At 41.1% G+C, this 23,941-nt stretch overlaps 1 protein-coding gene across 12 annotated transcripts; it reads left to right on the forward strand.

The window, feature by feature from the left end:
• Window positions 1-10,645: 10,645 nt before the first annotated feature.
• Window positions 10,646-20,532, forward strand: LOC144712871 (uncharacterized). 12 transcript variants are annotated; one of them, XM_078587242.1, is made up of 12 exons: window positions 10,646-10,962; window positions 12,725-12,751; window positions 12,801-12,897; window positions 13,374-13,438; window positions 13,518-13,639; window positions 13,717-19,141; window positions 19,220-19,288; window positions 19,371-19,432; window positions 19,588-19,649; window positions 19,723-19,850; window positions 19,994-20,089; window positions 20,458-20,532. In XM_078587242.1, exon 6 carries the CDS (start codon window positions 14,830-14,832, stop codon window positions 19,039-19,041), a length of 4,212 nt encoding a protein of 1,403 aa, XP_078443368.1. In that variant the 5' UTR covers window positions 10,646-10,962; window positions 12,725-12,751; window positions 12,801-12,897; window positions 13,374-13,438; window positions 13,518-13,639; window positions 13,717-14,829; the 3' UTR covers window positions 19,042-19,141; window positions 19,220-19,288; window positions 19,371-19,432; window positions 19,588-19,649; window positions 19,723-19,850; window positions 19,994-20,089; window positions 20,458-20,532. The 12 variants fall into 12 exon arrangements, with proteins under 12 accessions (XP_078443368.1, XP_078443376.1, XP_078443457.1 ...); XM_078587250.1 differs by having other exon boundaries at window positions 14,054-19,141; XM_078587331.1 differs by having other exon boundaries at window positions 14,843-19,141.
• The last annotated feature ends 3,409 nt before the right edge of the window (window positions 20,533-23,941 follow it).

Consider the following 23,941-nt stretch of genomic DNA (forward strand, 5'->3'; position numbering starts at 1 on the left):
CGCTTCTATGGTCAAACTTCATTTGGTCTCTCTTAGACAGCAGAGTCACTATCGCTTGCTGCTTGACAACAATATTACCCTCCACTTTAAGTTAAAGTTTTGTTGCTTTTAGGCAGCTTACTTACGGACTGATTTCCAGCTGTTTATTAAAAAAATCTTCATTAAGAACTAAACACAACTATTGTCTGGAACTTAGATACTTTATTAATAACATTTTTGTTGTGTTGGCATGACCCAGGATGGAACCTTGAAATTTTAAAATCAAGACACTTTCTTTTCTCTTTGTTTGTACACATCAGGGTACCAAAACAAACTTCTGGTGAGTTAATAGTAAAACTGTATTTTGTAGATAAGCTTAGAGCCTTATACACATATTTCTGACTATACTTAGGTTAAGTTTCATAAGAATTTTAATTAACTGGTCAGGCATCATAAGTAATACTTTTATCCCATGAATTAAATACTCAAGTATTTTTCGCTCCATCTTTTCCTCTTTCCATGACCATACCACTACTTTACTAGTTTAATCTCAATTCAGATTTTAGCATTGTATCTATCTGACGATTATGCCAGCAGTTCTCATTTTTTATATATAAGTGTTTTGTAAAAAAGACATTTTTCCCATTGCATTGCTCTATTTTGTAGTAAACTTGCTATGGAATATCGTTACATTGTCTTGCCTACGAGCTCATTACATGCATCGTCTCCACGTGTTCGCATCACCTACTAGAAATCAATGACAAAAATGCGGAAAAGAAACCAATGATGACACATTAGAAGTATTAAGCCCATCATTTTTCCTCTATTTTGGTGAATCACCAACCTACAACCCTGCAACTGTCTAACTTAGTGCATCATATTTGGTAAAAGAAATAAAACTTTATACCAAAAACTGAGAGCTACCTAGTTTAAGTTTGACAACTCGGCAGACCTTGATGCCAGACGTCGATGGTGACGTCGTCCAATGGGTATTCCCTACGTGATCGTAGTTACGTTATGCAATGAACCTAGGTGGACGTACGTACAGGCCCCAAATCATGGAGTTTTGCCGAGCTCCAAGCTCTGGGTTGGACAACGGATGATAGTGACAGTGACCTTCTGACCCTCGTTCGAGCGATGATGGCTACTATGGCGCCAAGCAGATTAGATCCATTTGCGCTCACACATAATGGATGGGCTCGGTCCGTACCTAAGAAATCAATCAAGATGTATCTTTTGGAAAGTAATTTCCTCTCACCTATTCTGACCCAAGCGCGGTGGAGTGCAGCCAAGAAGTATACTAAAGTCGATAAATTAACTAGCAACCAAGGGCAACGGAATACCTCATCGGTTTTGTCACCCGTTGTCGATGTACTTATTGGTGCACTAGCTGGGGCGGGCATGTTTGGTGGAGTCGTTCCATAGACGGGCACGTCATCGTTCGACAGGCGGGGATGATGCAGCGCAGGAGCGTGATGCTAGGGAGAAAGGCAAGAGAGGAGGGATCATGTAGGTGGCGCGGCATAGGATAGAGGCACAACATGGTGCAGGCGGTGTGATAGTCCGACGGCACGGTAGTGGCATAGGGCGGCATTGTGGCATAGTGCACGTATCATGTCAGGCTTGGCGGCACGGCAGCAGCTCGACGGGCGTGACCAAAACGATACAGACAACAGGGGTGACATGCAATGGACGACGCTCGATAGCATGGCAAGGTAGCAAGGGCGAGCAACTGGGAGGCAGTGTAGCAATCGGGCAGGCGGTGCGTCTATCAAGTGGGCAGCATAAGCGGCTGAGTGGCCGGGCAGCATAAGCGACCAAGTGGCTGAGCAGCACAAGCGAGCGATAGAGTGGTTTAGACGCGACGGTGCTGTCGATGTGCTGTCCAGCGGAGCGACCACGTGGCAGAGTGGCGCACTGCACACGGAAAAATGGCGATGGCACGACGGTACTAGCGTTGTGCAATTGAGCAGCGCAAGCGCGCGGCAAGTGAGGCGTGCGTGCTGTAAAGTGGCGTGGGTGCGTAGCAGAGTGGCATGGACATAGCAACTCTGGGGGATGCATGATCGAGCAGAGCAGGCGCACTACAGGGTGGCACAAATGACAGCACGGTACGAGCAGGAAGCCGCGCAGTGGCTCGGCGGGGAGCGGAGGGCGACACTGGGATGTACTCATGCAGTGACGTGCGGGTAGGATGCATGGTAACCGTGCACGCGACGACTCAGTGCTCGTGGTTGGGTGATGCAAGCATGCGCGCAGTGGCTCGAGGGTGCACGGTGGGTCCATGTGGGCACGCGACGTCGACTAGGCAGGGCGCGGCGGTGGCATCCCTCTTCTTCCTCCTCCTCCTTCTTTCTCCACAAGAGACCAAAGCTTGAACGAGAATTCAACAAGACAAAACTCAGGTCTGCCCTAATTTTTGGGCGCCCATCATCCCTTTATAAAGTTCATGATGGGCCCTTACAAAGGGTCCAATATGGGGGGCCCTTTTTAAGACAAAAAAAATACACACATGTAAAACAAAATACGAAAAGGCAAAATACAACATCACGAATCACGACAACATCAAAACACATAACATGATGAACACACAAACATGACAAACAGGACAATCATGACAATCACGCCGAACATAAGAAGCACGTGCCAAGAAAAATCAAAACACTCAAATACGTGGACGAGCCTTTCCCGTGGTATTTGAACCCGGGTGTCTTCACCTTCGCCTTGGCATGGCGGTCAGGTTGGACACGAACTGACAGGACTGTCGATGATGAGAATGATGGCTCCAAAGATGTCTCCGATGGAGTGGACTGCTCGCTCCATCAGACCTAATGGACAAAGTCAAATGTTCTCTTTTCCCCATGGAAGAGAATAATAACACCATTAAACTAATAAAAAACATGTAATTATTCAGTCTCTTCTGTTTAAATAAAAACTTTTGATTCACGGAAATCAAAAACTTTTGATTTCCGCACCTTTTGTTTAAACAAGTGATTATTCAGTCTCTTATGTTTTAAGAAAAACTTTTCAGATTATTAAAATCAGGCCATTCGCAAAATTTCCTTTCATTAGATAAAACTAATATAATGATTTACATTTGAATGCATTCTTATATGTTATAAACAATAAAATTAGTGAAACTGTTAGACTCTAAAAGGATCATTTATTGCCCCTTTTACACAATTTGTTATCTGCTTACATATATTTCATTCAGATGATACAAATTACCATCAAGAGTCTCCGTGTCTCTACCTCAGTTCTTGAATGTTTAATTTTATTTACAACAATTATATTTATTATTAGAACCTGAGATATTCAGTACGTAATATGATTCATCTGAATATACTATAAATGTTAATTTAAGTCACTTAAAGAGGGTCTCAAATTTCTCTAGATTCCACCGGTTTTTCATTACCACATGAAATCTCAGTTGTCTGGTTAAAGTCTCTAGGTTCTCAATGGTCTGGTTGGCCATGTATATAACAATGAAACAACTTAGCTGATTAGTAGTTGGTTAATGCCTAAGAACAATGACTAATGTCATTGACATTAAAAAAATTACTTTTTTAGCGCCCCCTCTCTTACGTTAAACTTCTGTCAGAATGTTATACATTCCTGTATTGCTATAGGAATTTAAAAGTCCATCTAATGCAGGACAGCCATGTGGAAAATGGGCAACAATCATGTGACAATGAGTTAGGTGGGTCCATGCCAGCAATTTGCGTGATCGCTGTCTTCTCTTTGACTTGAGAGGGGACTTTTCCTTGAGTTGACCTAGACTGGTTTATAGGTAAGGGTATGTGTGACCAGGATGAAACTAGCAAGAAATAAAGTGAGGTTTGAAAGGGAGGGAGAGAGAGAAAGAGGGAAACCCAAAACAGAGTTGTAATGGGACCGAGATAAATAAAGAGGTAGCACAGAAAAGATAGAAAGAGCGCTACTAATTGAAACAGAGAGAGAGTGGCAGAGAGATAGGAAATGTTTTTGGAAAGAAGGGGACGCGAGCGTCCGATGAAGAGTGATAAATTGATGATTCCCTAGAGATAGAGAGTTTAAAACAATGCCCTTGATTAAGACTGAAAGTGGAACAAAGATAGAGTACGATGGGGAGTGAAAATGAAATAAGACGAGAGCACGAGTGAAAGAGAAGGCATAAGAAAGAGAGTGCGTAATTTGGGAGAGGAAATAGAATAAGTAGCGAGCAGCATTGAGAGAGAAGGTGGAGAAGAGAGAAAACTGTGATAGTAAGAGAGAGGATGATAAACAAAGATCTGTCATAAAATGAGAGAAGACAAATTAGAGAGCAAAAACGACAGAGAGAAATAAGATGATTCAGAAAGGTGTACAAGAAAAAAAGACGGAGTGCGTTAATAAGATAATGCGGAAGTCAGAGAGAGAACACGCAAAGAGAGAGCGGACACAGATGACAGAACACGAGTCTAATTCTGAGAGAGACAACAGGTAAAGAGTGAGACACGCGGTAGAGAGATGTGGCACGTGAGAGAAGTAGAGTGTGACGAAAAGAGAGACAGAATGGTGTTAGAACTGGAGTATTTCACAAGATGAAGAGCAAGGAGGAAGGACGACGAAGACAACGAGAAAGAGTAGAGAACACGATAGATGATGAGACTGAGAGATCATTGTTAATCCATAAAATATTCCATTACAATTGGCTGGTATTTATAATAATAACTAATAACATAAATGTAGTAAGTTTTTTTAACTTAATCGTAGCCGTTATAACTTTTTATAATGGCCATGTTACGTTTAATCCTGACCGCTAGATCTTTGCCTATCTATATTTAATCCTGACCATTAGACCTTTGCCTATCTAGGTTTAATCATGACCGCTAGATGATCCTATATTTAATCTTATCCCCTAGTTTCTCATAACGAGTATAGGATATGTGTCTGATTCTTACTAGCTAATATGATTAACTGTCCTATGTGGAGGTTGAGCTGGATGCTGATGTGGCTCTGAGTTTTGACGTGGCGCGGAGTTTCCAACTCCCTTACACCCCCTGTCAAGCTCAACAGCAGAGACTCAGAGACGTTGAGCTTGTCTCCCAACATAAGGAACCGTGACTTGGAAAGTGGCTTGGTCAACCCATCACCCAGTTGGCCTTCTCTCCTGATAAACCTGATATGGATTTTTTTTTGGAAACTTGCTCCGACACAAAATGGAAGTAGACTTCAATATGTTTCGTCCTGGCATGCAATACTGGGTTTCCTGCAAGATATGTGGTGCCGATATTGTCACACCATAACACTGGGCGACGTGTTTGTGTTAGATGAATTTCTTTCAAGAGTGATTGTATCCATAAAATTTCTGATGTGCAATTTGCTAGTGCCTTGTGCTCTTCTTCAATACTTGAATGAGCAATGGTGGGTTGCTTCTTAGAACTCCAAGAAATAAGATTTTTTTCCATGTAAAGCAAAAATGCCCCTGTTGGTCATTGGTCTATACTTTCACTTGCCCAATCTGCATCAGGAAAAGCATTGAGGGTAAAACATGAAGCTTGGTCAATAAGTAACCCACGTAAGATACTGCCTTTCAAATATTGCAAAAGATTCTTCAGAGCTTGCCAATCACTATTGGTAGGTGAGTTCATCTTTTGGCAGGCTTTGTTTAACAGAGGCAATATTGGTTTGGGTAAGTGTGAGATACTAAAGTGATCCCACAATTTGATGATACAAAGTGTCATCTTTAGAAGTGTTGACATCTTGTGTAAAACGAGACACTGTACAAGGGGTAAAGGAAGACTTACTGTTTTGCATGTTGACACGATGGAGAATATAAGCAATCTATTTACATTGTGACAAAGCATAACATCTTTCATGTTTAATAAATTCAATACCACAAAAATAATGTGCTTCACCTACATCGTTAATAGCAACTTTAGTGCTTAGTTGTTTTACAAGATTAGAAATTTCATGTTTGCTTGGACATATCATCAAAATGTTCTCAGCATAAATAAAAATAAAGATGGGATCATTTTGCAGTTCAAAGAATAATGAAGTGTCTGTTTTGGAATCAATCAATCCAAGATCGCAATGAAAACTTGAAAGTTTAGTGAACCATGCTCAAGGAGAGTATTTAAGACCTTAGATTAATTTATGCAAAAGACATACACAGTGTGGATACAACTTATCTTTGCAACCTGCTGGTTGTTCCATATAGATGGTCTCTTGTAAATCGCCATGCAGGAATGCATTAGATACATCTCATTGATGTGCATTTCATCTGCTGCTAACAGCGAATGACAAAAATAGACGAATGGTTGTATGCTTAATGATTGGACTGAAGGTTTCATTAAAGTCAAATCATTCCTGCTGGTTGTGTCCTTATGCAACCAGGCGTGCTTTGTATTTATCTATTTCCCCAGAATGTTTTTACTTTAACTTATATACCCACTTGCATACAATGACATGAAAATTTAAATTTCTAGGCACTAATGACCAAGTATTATTGGAAATTACAGCTCGATATTCATTGTCCACTGCATTCATGCAATCTGGATTCTTGGATGTAGTAGAAAAGGATGTCGGCTCAACAATTTCAGTAAGATTTGAGGTAAAGCATCGAGGTAGTGGATGTCTAATGTAACATGTATTAAGAGTTTTACTATGTGGATGGTCATAGTTATTTACTTGATCAGTAACCTGATAAACCTTATGAAGAGGTTTAGTTCTCATAAGAATACTAGGTCTAGGAGTATGAACAAGAGTAGACATTATCTCTGGATATTCCTGTAACATAGAATCAGATTTTATTTTCACAGTTGACGAAGTCACAAAAGGTGAATTAATGATCAGATGTTGATGTTGGAGTATCGATGTTTGCAGTAGTTTTTTCTGCTGCGGGCTCATCGAATAAAGTTACAGATGAGTGTTCCCATGTTCGTACTTTAGGTGTGATAGATGGGACACTTTGAACTGATGGATTAATTCCAAGGATACTTGGGCTATCACTTAGTGTATTAGACACCAATGGGAAATTATTTTCATAACAGATAATATGACGCGACGTAAAAAACTTTCCTGTGTTCAGAGAATGCACCTGTATCCCACATGCAGAGAACTATAACCCATGAAGATACACTTTTCTAGACCATGGATCAAGCTTGTTAGTAGCATAAGGATGTAAATAAGGATAACATGAGTATCCAAAGGCCTATAGTAGAGAATAGTTGAGTGATGTTTTAAAAAGAATTTCACATGGAGATTTGTTCTTTAAAACAGGTGTAATTATAGGATTCACCAGAAAGGCTGCATTAGATACAGCTTTATCCCAAAATTTGAGCAGTTTTTAAGAGAGAAAGTGTGGTTTTTACAAGATGTATATGTTCCTTTTAGAAGTTCCATTCTGCTCTGGTGTATGTGGACAAGATACTCTGTGTACTATGCCTTTTTTTTAGGTAGGGGTGGAGGGCTTGATATTCTCCACCGCAATCAGACTGTAGATAGAGTATTTTAGTATTAAACTGATTCTCAACTCGAGCCTGAAATTCACCAAACACTTGGAGAAGCTCAATTTTTTTTGAGAGGGTATAACAATGTATAATTACTAAAATCATCGATGAACACCACATGATACAAATAGCCTGAATGCGAAATGGTGGGAGGTGGTCCCCATAGATCAGAAAGTATCACTTCGAGACATTTTGAAGATGTGTCCTGTGTGGAAGAAAATGGTAGTTTATGTGATTTAGCAACATTATAGGGATCACACACAATTTTTTTGTTTGAAAAAGTAGATGGTAAGCCAAATTTTATAATGATGGTCTCCAAAACACAGTTGAGGGTGTCCAAGTCTGGAATGTCAGGTTTCTATTGATGCTCTTTCCCCAACTAGAGCTGCTTTATTCTAGTCTCGTGGCCTAAGGTAATATAATTCCTCCTTAATTGTTCCTTTGAGTAGAATCTGTTGTTTAGCCTTGTTCTTCAGCAAACAACAAGATTCATGAAATTCAACATACACATTATTATCCATTGTTAACTTTCATATGGATAATAATTTTTTTATAATGTCAGGTACATGCAATATATTTTTTTAATTTAATATACAATTTGAAGTGGAAATTTTTGAAAAACCAATGGATAAAATTTTCAAAACTTGTTCCATTACCAATTTGTAGAGCATCATTCCCATGGTGTTCTTGTGTTTGTGTGATGACATTCTGATTTTAAGCTACGCGATGTGTAGCCGCCGACTGGAGACCAAGCTTGTTTATCCGCCGTTGAGTTTGTATTGACAGCTTGTGCAGTGTTTCCCTCTCGATTGTATGTAGAAAATGATGGTCTCCGGCTTGGATAATCTAGTTGAAGTTCTGGACACTCTTTAGCCCTGTGTCCAAATTGTGAGCAGAGCTGGCACCGAGGTTGGAATCTCTAATTCCTACCTCTTCCTCGCCCACAATCCGCGAGTACCACCATATTCTTTCTTCGTATATGATGATTGTGATTTCAAAGTTTGAGCATTGTTTGCTATCGGAGGAAATGTGTCATTTTCCTCTTCTTGTGAGAATTTGAGATATGCATCATGTGCTTTCAGATTGGTGACAATTTCATCAAAATTGAGATGCCCAATGTTAGTATTTATGCTAACCACAAACTGGGTGTACGCTGAACCAAGGCCTCTTAAAAATGTGTTGATTATAGATATCTCGTATGGAGGTTGCTCAGCTGCTTCTAAAGCCTCCACAACTGTTCTAAAATGCCTAACATATTCGTCAATGCTCATTGTACCTTTTCTGATGTTGTGGAATTTCTGTTGAAGGTCCATTTTGCGCTCTTGATCCCATACAGAAAAAATGCTTTCTAATTTTTCCCAGGCTTCCTTTGTGGATCTAGCTCTGATGATGTATGGAGCAACCGAGTAAGAAATAGTTTGATGAAGAAATCTAATGACCTGTTGGTCGGTCCTCCACCATTTCTTGAATATTGGATTCTCGTAATATTTCCATAATTGTCTGCAATTGAGACTGGTGGAGGTAATTCTTCAATAAAATGCATAATGTCATTCCCGTTTAGAAGCGGGTCATAGCGCTTTTCCAGATTCGGAAATTGTCGTTGTTGAGCTTTATCAACACCATTCCTCCTATGGGAATTACGACTGGGACTTGTCCTGTGGTTGTTGTCAACAGCTCATTTGTAGAAGTAGATGTGGTCACGGAGCTTTCTCCCATCATGTTGATGCTTGCTCCGTGCTCTGATACCATGTTATAACTGGAGTCTTTCACGAGATCAAGAGCAAGGAGGAAGGAGGAAGAAGAGAAGGAGAAATAGTAGAGAACATGAGAGATGGTGAGACTGAGAGACCGTTGTTAATACATCAAGAATTCCATTACAATTAATTGGAATTTATAATAGTAACTAATAACGTAAATATATTTAGTTTCTATAACTGAATCGTAGCCATTATAACTTGTTATAACGGCTATGTTACATTTAATCCTGACCACTAAATCTTTGCCTATTTATGTTTCATCCTGATTGCTAGACCTATGTCTATCTATGTTTAATCCTGACCTCTAGATGATCCTTTATTTAATCCTATCCCCTAGTTTCTCATAACGAGTACAGGATACATGTTCAATTCTTACTAGCTAATCTGATTAAGTGTCCCATGGGGAGGTCGAGCTGGATGTTGATGTGGCTCCGAGTTTCGACGTGGCGTCGAGTTTCCAAATAGAGAAATAGATAGAGAATAATAGCTGGCTCACTAAAAGCTAATGGCAGTAGGAAGGCATCCTCTTAGCAGGCCAGTGGGAACAACAGCAACTTCCAGTAGCGGCGACAGTGGCTGAGGCAAAATGTATATGCGAAAGAGGACATGGGTAGAGAGAGACACGCGTTAGAGAGATGGAGCACAGGAGACAGATAGAGTGTGATAAAAAGAGAGGGACAAGGTATTGGACGTCTAGTTCCTCGAGGAGTCACTTGAGCCAAAGTATTTCAGATGTGGCATTAGCTATTGCATTGCCCGTGGCTTCTGTGATGGATCTTGTAGTTTTTGCCTACTTTTTGGAGCTCCAAGTTATGAGCTTCTGTACGAGTAAGATTAAGTAGCTACTAGTTGACCTTAAACCAGTAGTACACCCAACCCAATCTGCATCACTGAAAGCGCTGAGACATAAGTTCAAATTTATAGAATCTTTGAGGCTTACAGAGATATTTTGTTCGAGATACTAAAGAAGATGCTTGACTTGCAGCCACCCTTGAGCGGTAAAACCCTGCATTTGTTGATATGCTCTATTGACTACAAAAATGAGGTCTGGTCTCAACAATATGGTGTATTGTAGGTCCCCCACTCTGCCTCTATATGGTTTATGCTCAACATTGTCAAAAGTAGTTGTTTGTGATTGGGAGACACCACACAGGGTAGAGGTTGGCTTGCGTAGCCCCATATTAGTTTTCTCAAGTATGGAGGCCATATATTTTTTGTGTGAAAATAGATATCCACCTTGGACTTTGGTAAGTTCTATTCCTCAAAAAAATGTGCTGATCCAAGGTCATGGATGGAAAATGATTGAGCAAGTCAATAACACTTTTATTTGCTGTAAAATTTCCACTCATGAATAAAATATCATTTACATCTCTATCTCTATTACTATAAAAGGAAAACGTGTACCCTTCTGGCCTCTGATTGGCCAGGAAGGTTGGAGAGAGAAGAGAGATAGAGAGACTGAGAGAGAGGAGAGAGACTAGACTGCCCTAAGACTTCGACCCCTTCTCCAGCTCGATTTCTCCACTTCGATTTCGTCACCTCCCAGCCGCGTTTCCTCCAGCTCCCAGCACCGTTCTCCAGCTCCCAGCCCCGTTCCCCAGCTCTCAGACCCCTTCTCCAGCTCCCAGCCGCGCTCTCAGCCCCGTTTTCCAGCTCCCAGCCCCGTTCTCTAGCTCTCAGACCCCTTCTCCAGCTCCCAGCCGCGCTCTCAGCCCCGTTTTCTAGCTCCCAGGCGCGTTCCTAAAACGTGAAAGGTATTTTATGAATTTTGCTTATGAGGAGAAGCTTGATCCGAGTAGAAGAGGCTGGGAGCGGGAGAAGAGGAGATTTGGAGATTTGGGGAGCGGGAGAAGCGAATGGAAAACCCAAAGCGAATTGCTGTTTTCTCTCTCTTCTCTCTCCCTCTCTTTCTCTCTTCTCTCATTGTCTGAAATTATTTTCCATACCAATAATTTCAGACAATGATCTGTAATTTTGGGGAATTCTGAAGAACAAATGCATCTGGACATCCACGGTTCCAATCTCTGATTGGATCAACGTGTGAGTTTCGTTCAACGTGTGAGCTTTGTTCGGAATTTGTTAGAGTTTTCTGAATCAAATGCTGTTGAATTTTATGGTGAAAATGTTCTTTGAACGTGGATATTCCAGATAGATATGTTCTTCGAAAGTCCCAAAATTTCCTATCGTCGCCTGAAATTAATCCACTTCCTTGAAAGAATTCGAGCTACCAAATGCTGTTGAAGTTTTTGATGAAAATGTTCTTAGAAGCCCCAAAATTTCCAAAAAAAACACATCAAAACTAAAGAACGTGGATCCCAAAATTTCTGGAAATATTGGGACTTTCGAAGAACATTTTCATATGGAACATCCATGTTTCTATTTTTTGATCGGATCTAAGTGTGCGGTTCTTCGACAAACCGCAGTTCCAAATTTGAACCAAAATTCATTCTCATACCAATAATTTCAAACAACTCATTCAAAAAATGAGACTAATTTCAGGCGACGATCGGAAATTTTTGGGGTTTGGAAGAACATTTTCATCTGGACCACCCATGTTTCTAATTTTTTTATTGGATCAAAGTGTGCGGTTGTTTCGACAAATCATGGTTCCAAATTTAAATCAAATTATTTTCCAACGATGATCGGTAATTTTGGGGAATTCCGAAGAACAGTTCCATCTGGAACATCCACGGTTCCATTCTCCGATTGGCTCAAAGCGTGAGTTTCATTCAATGTATGAGTTTCGTTCAACGTGTGAGTTTCGTTCGGAATTTGTTAGATTTTTATGAAAAAAATGCTTCTTAATTTTATGGTTTTTTTTGTTGCGAGGATCAATCGCGGGAATGAGTGTGAGGTTGTCATCTTTATTTAGTTTCTGTTTTAGTTTTGATGTGTTTCTTTCGGAATTGTTAGAGTTCTATGGACCCGATTCTGCTGAATTTTCTGGTGTTTTTTATTGGGAGGATCGATTATGTGAACGAGGCTGAGGCGGTAATCTTTTTTTTTTACTTTCGGTGTGCTTTTTGGGATTTTTAGAGTTTCCAGGATCAAATGCTGTTGAATTTCTTGGATATTGTTTGCCTTACTGCCTTATTTGCCTTATCACCTTATATTTTATGATTTCATGGGTTTATCGCATCTCTCTCACTCTTCATCCTTATTGGATTTGATGGCATACTTTCTCTAGTGACATTGGATTTTTTATCCGAATGTATTCATGATTTCATGGGTTTATCAAATCTCTCTCTTTCTCTATTTGTTTATCTATATCTTCATTTATTTAAATTTTGTCCCGATCTCTTTGAACAGGAAGTGTCGACAAATATTGCTCGAAGTTCTCTTGATGAACTCCCGATTATACCTTAAAAATATAAAGTTTGGATCGAAAATGTAATTTATAAAATAATTTTCCTCCCCAATAGGCCGAAATATTTTATTAGATGGACGCGGCGGGGTTAACTTAAGAATCATTCCTTCCACCATAAACTTTTGATGGAACTGTATTTCGCTTCGCAGGTTAACCAGATACTCCGCCTCATCGCGGTACCATTTTTGCGATTCTTTCGATTCTTACGTTCTTTCGAATATTTAGAACGTGGATTCTCCAGCTCTCAGCCCCGTTCTCCAGCTCCCACCAGCTCTCTCAGCCCCTTTCTCCAGCACCCAGCCGCGTTCCTAAAACGTGAAAGGTATTTTATATCTTGGATATTGTTTCCCTTACTGCCTTATTTGCCTTATCACCTTATATATCTTGGATATTGTTTCCCTTACTGCCTTATTTGCCTTATCACCTTATTTGCCTTATTGCCTTATTATTCCCTTATTTGCCTTATTGCCTTATCGCCTTATTTCGATCTTTCGCTCTCTGTCATTCCTTCCGCAATAACTTTTTGGTGGAAATGTATTTCTCTTCGCCGATTAAGCAGCTTCGCCGATTAAATTTTTGGTGAATTTTTATAACGCGAATTGTTCTTTGGAACGCGAGTTTTTCATATCTTTTGATTTTTCCGCACGCCAGATTTCTGGAATGTTCGATCCTCGCTAGCCCAAGGTTTCTTATGTTTTGCGATTCACCCGGAGTGTCTCTTTCTTCCTATGCAATTCTTATGTTTTCGCGACTCTTATTTCTCTTTCTTTTTCTCCCTCTTATTCATGATGTTTTTAGAACGCGGGGCGAATTTTACAATGCGGGTATCAACATCACCACCAGGTAATCCGCCAGCGGCGAAGGTTCGATCGCCTTCTTCCGAACTCTTTTAATCCGAATTACTATTTTCCACAACTGTGATTAGAAATCACTCATTTGCAGGGACGAACACCTGGGATTAGTTCGACCTCCGGGTTCATACGCGCGTGATCGATTTGGATAGCTCGCCGGAGATTGTCAAACCGATAACATTGATCGCGATCGAGCCCGACGTGGAAGTCGAGGTGACCATCGCTGAAAACTTCCCTTCCATTATCTGCTTATTAATCGAGAATCGCTATAGTTATTCTTTCGTTATTAGAGTTGTATTTCGAAGAAGAAGATCGATTGTAGGTGAAGATTACGTCGATCGAAGCTCGCCGCGGTTTGGGAACAGCCGGAGATCTGACCAGAGAGGAATGTTCTACGTAGATTACAACAGATGGTCGGCGGGAATATTGGTAGCCTAGGCGCGTGTAGACCACGGGCCAGCTGCCAACGACTCACGACGTTGGGTTTTTCTCCGAGGAGAACAAACGATCAATTTATCTTTCCTTCATAGTAATAGAGATAGATATATTGATCCACTGTTGAATAGATGTATGGATAATTGAATGGACAGAGAGATAGCGAGATAGACTGATCGAAGCTCGATGCAGTTTGCGCATGGCCGGAGATCTGACAAGAGAGGAATTGTCTACGTAGACTGGAAATGACGGTGGCCGGGAATAGAGGTAGACTTGGCGCGTGGAGACCACGGGCGACCTGGCAACGAGTGACGGCGTTCACTTCATTTGAAATGAAGTCACACTTCGTACGGATAAATGAATGGACGGAGGGACTGACCGCGTTAGATTCTTCTCTGAGGAGAACAATCGATCAACTTATCTTTCTTTTATAGAGAGGTAGAACACGTGTACGTTGTACACTGGATTACTGTCCCGACCAATTACAGTGTCCGACACCCGGAAAATTCGGTGACATTATTCGGCGATATTATTCGGTGAAGAACCCACCAATTCTTCAATAAACTAATATACACATGTACGTTGTATACTGGACTATTGACTCACAATCAGGGCCGGTAGCACGTTACCTTTCTCAATGAGCCACCGATCATAAAGACTTCAGTTTAATTTTCGGTTATTGGAGAAATAAGTTTCTCTTTGACTTAACTCCCTCACAAACCAAACTAATTCCACCTTGCCGTCTAACAATTTCTCCTCCTCTTTTGGTGGACGTAGCAGTGTAACTAAGTACCACTCTTCGTGTCGTCCATACAACTTTCTTTACACTGATCATGTTTTATTCACATAGATCCTTTTTAGAAGACACTTATTTTTTGATCTTCAAAACTATTAATAGGTACCTCTTTGAAAAATCTTCCAATAATCAGCAATTCCATTCAGTACTCTATTCTCCGTTCTGATCTTCAATGCTATTAGTAGGTTCTCCTTCCGAAGACAATAATATGAACACCCCCGTTATGAGGAGCAACCGTCGGGCTGAAAGACTTGCATATCGTCGATCCACGGGATCGACAACTGTGCCCACACTCCTCTCAGCTACGCGCGATGTGAAAAATGTTCAAGCCAATTTTCTCGGTACCATGAATGCATCATGTGCTTCGTGCCAGTCAAAGTTTTGGATAGATGAACGCAAACCCAGTTCCAGTCAGCAAAACCCCGTCTTCTACTTATGTTGCAGGGATGGTAAAATCAACTTGCCAACATTCCCCAACCCGCCTCCATTGCTACTTGAGCTGCTTGAGGGCACGACCGATGAGTCCAAGCACTTCCGCAATTTTATTCGAGCTTACAATTCAGCATTCAGTTTCACATCAAGTGGTGCAAATTTTGATCGTAACCTGGCCAACAATTCCGCCGGTGTGTACACTTTTCGAATCCAAGGTGATGTTTATCATCAGATCTCAAAAGCTTTGCTGCCCCTCTCCGGTCATTCTCCTTCTTTTGCTCAAATCTACATCTACGACACAGACTATCAGATAGAGCGACGAAACTCAATCTTCCCTGACTTACATCGCACCATCTTAGAAAAGATCCACTACTGCCTGAATGTGTCCAACCCATTTGTTCATCAATTCCAAGCTAACAATGAAGAAACACTACTCACCGCATCCACGCAAGAGTTCGAGTTACGGGTTGGAGAGCCTTCAATTGCTGACAGACATTATGCTCAACCCACAGGCTCCAAGATCGCTGTTCTTATGACTGGGGATGGAAATGAAGGAGATAGTAGGCGTAGCATTGTTCTTCGCAAGCGTGGTGGAGGACTGCAATTCGTTAATCAGCTACACGGATATTACGACCCACTCCACTTTGTGCTGCTATTTCCTGATGGTAGTCCGGGATGGAGCACCCAGCTGAAGGAAAACTTCCAAGTAACAATGAAACAATTTTACGCCTACCACTTCATGGTTTGTGACACATCAAGAGTGCTTCATCTCTCCGGCAGGCTCTTCCAGGAATATGTCGTGGACGCTTACGCTAAAGTTGAAGAATCACGATTACATTGGGTTCGTTGCAACCAGACAACATTACATGGATGCCTCTATCGAGGATTAGTTGATCAAGTAGCCTCGGACAATGTTGATATGCCTGCGGGAGGGATGATCATACTCCCACCTACATTTACTAGCAGACCACGCTACATGCAAGGGTTGTACCAGGATGCTATGGCCATCGTACGAAAGATGGGAAAGCCTGATTTATTTATCACAATTACTTGCAATCCAAAATGGCCAGAAATCACACAAGCTGTGCTCCATGGCCAGAAGTCACATGATCGATTTGATATTTGTTGTCGCATTTTCCGCTTGAAACTAAAGGAGCTTCTCCGTTTGTTAATCGAGAAGGAAGTATTAGGCAAAGTAAACGGACGTGTGTACGTCGTTGAATTCCAAAAACGTGGTCTCCCGCACGCTCACATGTTATTGGTACTGGATACTCCCCACAAGCCGAAAACCCCAGAGGGCATTGACAAGACAGTGTGCGCTGAAATTCCTGATCCCAGCGACAAAGATTTATTTGACTGTGTCACTACGCACATGATCCATGGCCCCTGCGGTTCTGCAAACCCAAGATCCCCGTGTATGAAGGAAGGTAAGTGCTCTAAGAAGTTTCCAAAAGAGTTCATAGACTCCACGCAAGTCAACAATGATGGGTACCCTCTCTACCGACGTCGCAACAACGGGCAATTCATCCAAAAGGGTTCGCATGTCATTGACAACCGTTGGCTTGTCCCATACAATAAATATTTGTGCAAGGCATTTAATTGTCACATTAACCTGGAAATTTGCTCTTCCGTTCAGTCAGTGAAGTACCTGTACAAGTATGTGTACAAGGGCCACGATCGCATTCAGGCAAGAGTTTCTGCTACAAACCTCGGCACTTGCAGTACCACTCCTTATACTCCGCACGACGAAGCCCAAGAATATCTGGACGCGCGATACGTATCTGCATCAGAGGCATTCTGGCGAATTTGCAAGTTCAGCCTACAAAAAATGTACCAAACAGTTTTCGCCCTACAAGTTCACGATGAGAATATGCAAACCGTTGTATATGCAGAAGGAGAAACAATTGGTGAAGTCATGTGTAGGTCGGATCGCACGCCACTCACAGAGTGGATGCGTTACAACAGGGAGCATCCGGACGATATTCAAGCCAAACATATGTTGTACTGTGACTTCCCCTCATACTATACGTGGAATGATTCCACCCGACGTTGGACACGACGTCAACGACAACAGTGCATTGGAAGGGTCCACTTTGTCTGTCCTCGCGACACTGCACGATACTACCTCCGATTAATGCTTCATCATGTTCCAGGAGCTACCTGTTTTGACAATCTAAGGACCGTTGCTGGTGTTCTCTATGACACATATCAGGGTGTTGCAGCTGCTCACGGCCTACTCCACTCTGATGCAGAGTTTGACAATGATCTGTCTTTGGCAGTAGGTGTCGCTTCTCCCCGTCAAGTTCGCGAGCTCTATGCGATGATGTTGCTCTACTGTGAAATCTCCAACCCTCTTATGCTTCTCCAGAAACACCTTGATGCTATGTCGGATGACATACGTTTAACCAGCCAATCACAAGACCCACATCATCTACAAAAAAAAATATTGATCCTAATCGATTCAATCCTCTATCACAATGGATCTTCGCTCGCGTCATTCCCAGGGTTACCCCGAATAGTCGAAGACCAGTCAATACATGTCACCAGCAGGGCAATACATAGATACAACATCGAGAATGCAATCCTCACCGCAGAACACCTACAAAGCATGTTGAATGAAGAGCAGAGACAACTTTACGATGTTGTATTTGAAGCAATCGAATTTCCACAACATGCTACTATGGGTAATGTCTTCTTCGTCGATGGGCCTGGTGGATCTGGTAAGACGTTCCTCTACTCGGCAATTCTTGCAAAGATAAAGGCCTCTCGCCTATCGGCATTGTCAACTGCAACAAGTGGTATTGCCGCGCTCCTCCTCGAAAGCGGGCGAACCTTACACTCCACATTCAAGATTCCTATTCCTGTAACTCACGTCTCAACATGTGGATTTTCACCTGATTCGATGATCGGCCTCCAGATTCAAGCGGCAAGTATTATAATTGTTGACGAAGCATCAATGATGCACTGCCATGTCTTTGAGACTCTCGATCGAAGTATTCGCGATGTGATGAAGACTACCAACCCATATTTGGAAAATGTTCCTTTCGGCGGCAAAGTTGTTGTGATGGGCGGTGACTTCAGACAGATGCTTCCAGTAATACAGAAAGGCTCCCGCGCAATGATCATCAATTCAGCCCTTAACCGAAGTGAGATATGGCGACATTGCTCTATTTTCCGTCTCAAAACAAATGTCCGTGTTTCGCCAGACCAACGAGCATGGAGCGAGTTCTTACTTGCTGTTGGAGAAGGACGGGCTGGCACAGATGTCTGTCTTCCAAATGAGATACGCCGCGTATCCTCCCTAACAGATCTCATTTCCCAAGTTTATGGTTCCTTCGATGATGATGAAACTCAGCTGTTGACGAAAACGATCTTAACCCCGCTGAACGATGATGTCGTTGAGGTCAACAACATGGTACTAGACGTCTTCCCCGGTGAGACAATGGAATACTTAAGCTCCGATGCAATCCCCCCCGGCAAAGTCCACAACGAATCCCTGTACCCGATTGAGTTTCTGAACACAATTGATGATGCAACTATGCCGCTGCACAGGCTCCGTCTTAAGATTGGGTGCATAATAATCCTCATTCGAAACTTGAACACATTACAAGGCCTTTGCAACGGGACTAGGCTAAGAGTTGTTAGCTTCTTTCCAACAATGGTGCAAGTCAGTATCATCAGTCAAGGAAATTTCTATGGTCAAGTCCACCTCCTACCACGGATGTCGCTCTACCCATCTCAATCAAGGCTTCCCTTTCGATTCAAGCGCCTTCAATTCCCAATTCGGCTGGCCTTCGCAATGACGATTAATAAATCCCAAGGCCAAACTCTTGACACTGTTGGGATATATCTACCAAACCCGCTTTTCACTCATGGCCAGCTCTACGTCACCCTCTCAAGAACAAGACTCGGTCCAACAGGAATCGTGTTCTGCGATGGTGGGAAAAATTGATCGCACGTGACTAATGTTGTTTACACGGAGATTTTCCAAAAGTCGACGTTGCGATCACGACCGAGGCGATGAGCATCTCCATACTCCGTTACACTCTCCGGTACACTCTCGAACTTGCCCTCCACAACATATTTGCATTGTTATCACAATCTCAACGCCCCATAAATGGATCCTTCAGGTGACACGGGGCTACGGCATGATTCCCTCCTCCCCAACCTGCAACCAAAGCAACAAGCAGACCCAAGAGGTGATAAATAAATCTTGATTTGCTCACACTACAATACATAGCATTTTACTACTTCTCACCGTGAATTGTTTTTCTTATGAAGCAATCGGATAATTATCGAGAAGCCCATCTGTGCGGAATATCGTACGCTACGACAATGGCTAGGTAAGGTCGACCCATTCATCTAATGTCACCTAACTATTACTAACTCTAACTGGCTACAAGCAGACCCAATAGATGATAGATAAGATGTAAATTACTGACATTACGGTACATAATATTTTACTACTTATCGCCGTGATATTTTTCACTTCTGATAGCAATCGGGTAATTATGGAGAAGGCCATCAGTGCAAAATATCGAAGGCTACTGCAATAGCCATGTAAGTTCGGTCCATTCAACTAATGTCGCCTAACTTTGATTATCACTGAGTTTCTACAATTACTCTCTCGCAGTGTCTGCAACTTTCCCATACGTATTGCACGATCAATAAGCCACAACAACTTATCAGAACTACGCATTTAATCCACTCCGCACGACGTGAGGCCTGCTCAAACGTGGCATGATTTCTCCCATTCGAATGGTAATTTCATTCCACGGGGTTCCGTTTATTATTGAAGTTTATATCACATTCAGCATTTCATGTCCTACAATTGTTGATTTTTTGCAACACACGATTTAATCTTCCACTGAAATTCTGATGTCAATTTCAAATGTGAATTATAGCTGTGGAGTGCGCCAATTTTTGTTGCGGCTGTGTTATTTATCCACTGTATGGTCATACCCCATGCGAGCTTTGCAAGCGGGCACCACTAGGAGGAGGTTGAATCTTACTCATTTCCTCTCATAATTAACCACTTTATTGGGAATTACGTCTTCTTCCAACTGTTAAATTGTCTCCCGCAATATTGCTCTGATATCTGATACTACTGTTTTGATTAATCAGTGCACTTGCCCTTCTACCTCCCGAAAATCATTACTTCCCCCGACTCAGCCTACTCAGCTATGTCAGCCCTCTCTTCACTGTCCAAATCAGGGGAAAATTTACAATTAAACATCGAGCCAAAAACAAGTCAAAATTTACCCCGTTCTCCGGTCGCTTCTTTCAAACATGTCTTGCTCCCAGTGGAAAATCATCAATTTTTGCCCAACTCAAGCCACATAATTACTTACTATTTCATTCCTTCCAGGTGGAACGTCAGGCTGAGGGACTTCTCTTTCATTGCGGCATCTTCCCCATAGCCTCTACTGGGGTCTAAAAATTTCGCCAAGACGGCATGCCAATGCCATTTCTCATCAGCATCCACTGCACTAGATATCACATCAGCACCACAAAATTTATTCGCCAAAACAATTTTGCTTCTACATCCCAAACTTGCCCTGTTAAACTATAACCATTCAGTTCAGCACAGTAACGGCCCTGCTTTTCATATTCATCTCTCTACCTTGCGCGAGCATTGCGAGCGGGCCCCACTAGTTACTTAAAATAAAAATGAGGGAAACAGCGTTCAGTTTAAAAAATAACGATGAATTAGATTTGGATCCTACAAATCCTAATGAATTTAAAAGGGATGCTAGTCTCTTGAACAACTCTCCGCACGCTTGGTTTAAACAATAAATATCTTTATTGAGTTTACAGATATGTTTCAAGAATTTTGGGTCATTAAATCTTTGTGTTTTTTCCATGTAAACACTTTAACAAAGATTATTATTAAAAATGAATTTGAGACACCTAAAAAATCAATGTACTGTTATTTGGTTCTAGCAATAGCTAGTAACAGAAAAATGGTTGTGTTTGATAACAGAGCTGAAATTTTCAAAATAATCAAAATGTTAGTCTTGGTTAAAGACTTTAGCAACTAGACTGGCTATATGGCTTTCAATGCTACAATTTCCCTTGTACTTTACTCTATATTCCCACTTGAAATCGATGACATTTATTTTTGGAAGTGTGTTAATTAATGTCCAAGTTTTGGTATGGATCAAGGCTCTGAATTCTTCAATCGTTGCTTTCATCCATGGTGGAGATAAAGCAGCTACTTTATAGCTAGTAGGTTCAAACCCACAAGATCGTATGATACTCAAACATATTGGACGATGAGAAAGAATGTTGGCTTTGCTCATTTTATTTTGATATTTTTGAATGCGAGATTATTGGAGAGAATTTAGATCCAACACCAGATCAGTATATATATCTGATAAAGGTCAGCTTTTGAGAGTTGGAGATGTGGACAAATCGGGTTAGTCAATAATCGAAGGTGACGGGTGAATATGTTGGATCATAGAGTCAGAAGTTTTGATAGGTGGTTCATCATGAGTGACTGGATCCATGTCAGAGTTTGTTATTGGATTAAAAGGAATTAAAATACAGGTGGAAACATGGGTCAGTAGATGTAGAGTAACAGGATAATGTCCAAATACACTAGAGGTTTGGACATGCTGTTGAGAAGAAGTTAAATTTTGCATGATTTTATATGGGAAAGAACATTCATTAAAGACAATCGCCTCATCCCATAATTTTTTTAGCATACAGGCATGATGTAGATGAATAAAAGCAGTTTGTTGAATATGTATGTGCTTCCTTTCTGCTGTACTGTTTTATTGAGAGGTATGAGGACATTATACTTGATGAGTTATACTGTGAGCTCTTCAGTGGTCAGCAAGTGCATGATACTCACCCTCCCAATCAGATTGAAGGCTAAAATATTAGATGAAATTTGTCTTTCCACTTTTTCCAAAAACCTACAAATATAGGCAGGCCATCACTCTTTCTTTTTAGTGGGAATAACCATGTGTATTTGCAAAACTCATTTATGAAATAACATAATAATTAAATCCAAAATGAGAAAGAACAGGGGAAAGACCCCAGAAATCAGAATGAATTAAAGCTAAAGGTTTAGATCTTAGATGTGTAGTGTAATAGAAACGCAATTGATGACTCTTAGAAATCCAGCATGAATCACAAACACCTTAATAAGTTTTATGAGTGGTAGGTAATCCATGTTGTTTAATAATGCAAAATCATAGGTTTTAGATCTCCCAGTCATTGGTGCCATATTTCAGATGATTTACATTGTCCTACTTATGCAGATGCTTTGGGATATAGTGCCCTTAGGTGGTGCAGCACATCTTTAAGAAGCCCCGTAATAATAAGTGGGCCTATTAGTTTGTTCTTCACCAAGCAGTAGGATGAATGAAATTCAAAAATACACCATTATCTGGTGTTAGTTAGAACAGGTTATAAGTTTCTTGTGATAAGAGGATAATTAAGAGATTGTAAAGTAGATGAGCCAAGGGCTGAGATTTACAAACTTGTCCAATTACCAATGTGTACCTGATCACTGCCTTGATAAGGGTTCACATTTTGAAGATAAGATATCTCTTGAGTGACATGGTGAGTGGCACCTTTATCTTAATACCATGCGATGGATCATCAACCTTCTGATGGCATTGTGAAATTGGTGAAGTAGCCATGTGGTCTCAGAAATGGTTGCTGTCCATAAGTTTGGGCAGTGTGATTCCAGCAATAAGTTTGATTTTGATTTTGAGGCTACCATCCTTGCAAGTTTTGATTAAACCTCTCTCTTCATTGATTAACTCTATGACCAACTTGGCAACAAAGCTGGCATCTGGGGGAGTATCATTCAATTATTACGCTATGATCTGCCTATGTTTCATTCTTTTTTCGATGATATGTTTGAATGAACCTGATTTTCCATTGCTAAAAGGGCACGTTGTCCTTTGTTTCTGCTCCTTTGGCATGTCATTTCATCATAGGATCAAAGTTCATCCAAGTTCATATCTTCAGTCTGAGTTCTCAGACCTGAGATAAAGGCATTGTACTCAAATGGGAGACCTCAAAGTGGATGAAAAATCAGTATGGCTTCACTGACTAGTTCTCCTGCAGCAGCTAACTTATCACGTAATGACCTTACTTCTTTAACATACTCTTCAGTTGATATGTCTCCTTTGATTATATTTTCCAGTCTATATGGAGGCTTATGATCTTGGTTTAGTGGCATCCTGTAACATTTTTACATAGAGCTTAGAATCTTCTTTCGTAGTGTTACATGTTACTATGCATGGCAGTATAAACTTAGATAAAGATGTGGATATTATCATATATACATGTTCATCTAAACAGACTCAAGCATCATAATCAGGATAAATTTTAACATTCCCTTTTTCATCCATGTAGGAAATACAAGGGAGATCTTGATCAGTAATTTTAGATAGATAACTGTTAAGGAGTTAACGGTACACCAGTTTCAAGAGACGGATGTGAAGATTTTGATGATAAGGAAGCAACGGTTGACCTCGTTCAAAGACTGGAGACCGTTGCTTCCAACACACTGCCATTTCAAAATAGGGGTACAACGGTCTACTGCTCCTATTTTCAACAGAGGTTGGACAACTGTCAAGAACTCAACGGTCACGTTGAGGCCTATAAATACCTGTGTAATGCATTAGTTCAATGAGGCTTCTCTTACTCAAATATGTCTCCGAGGGCAGCGGCTACGCACGTTGCCCTGTCCATCCTCTAATCTCTGTTTCTATCTTCTGTTCGGTAATGTTTCAGCCCGAATGGCATTTGATTGAAGGTCGTTGATATGGCCCCCCTTCTTCTTTTTGACTTCCTCTTCTTGATCTCATATTGGCATCTCATGTTTCTTA

This window comes from Wolffia australiana, chromosome 1 (genome assembly GCF_029677425.1).
Source record: "Wolffia australiana isolate 7733 chromosome 1, ASM2967742v1".
NCBI lineage: Eukaryota > Viridiplantae > Streptophyta > Magnoliopsida > Alismatales > Araceae > Wolffia > Wolffia australiana.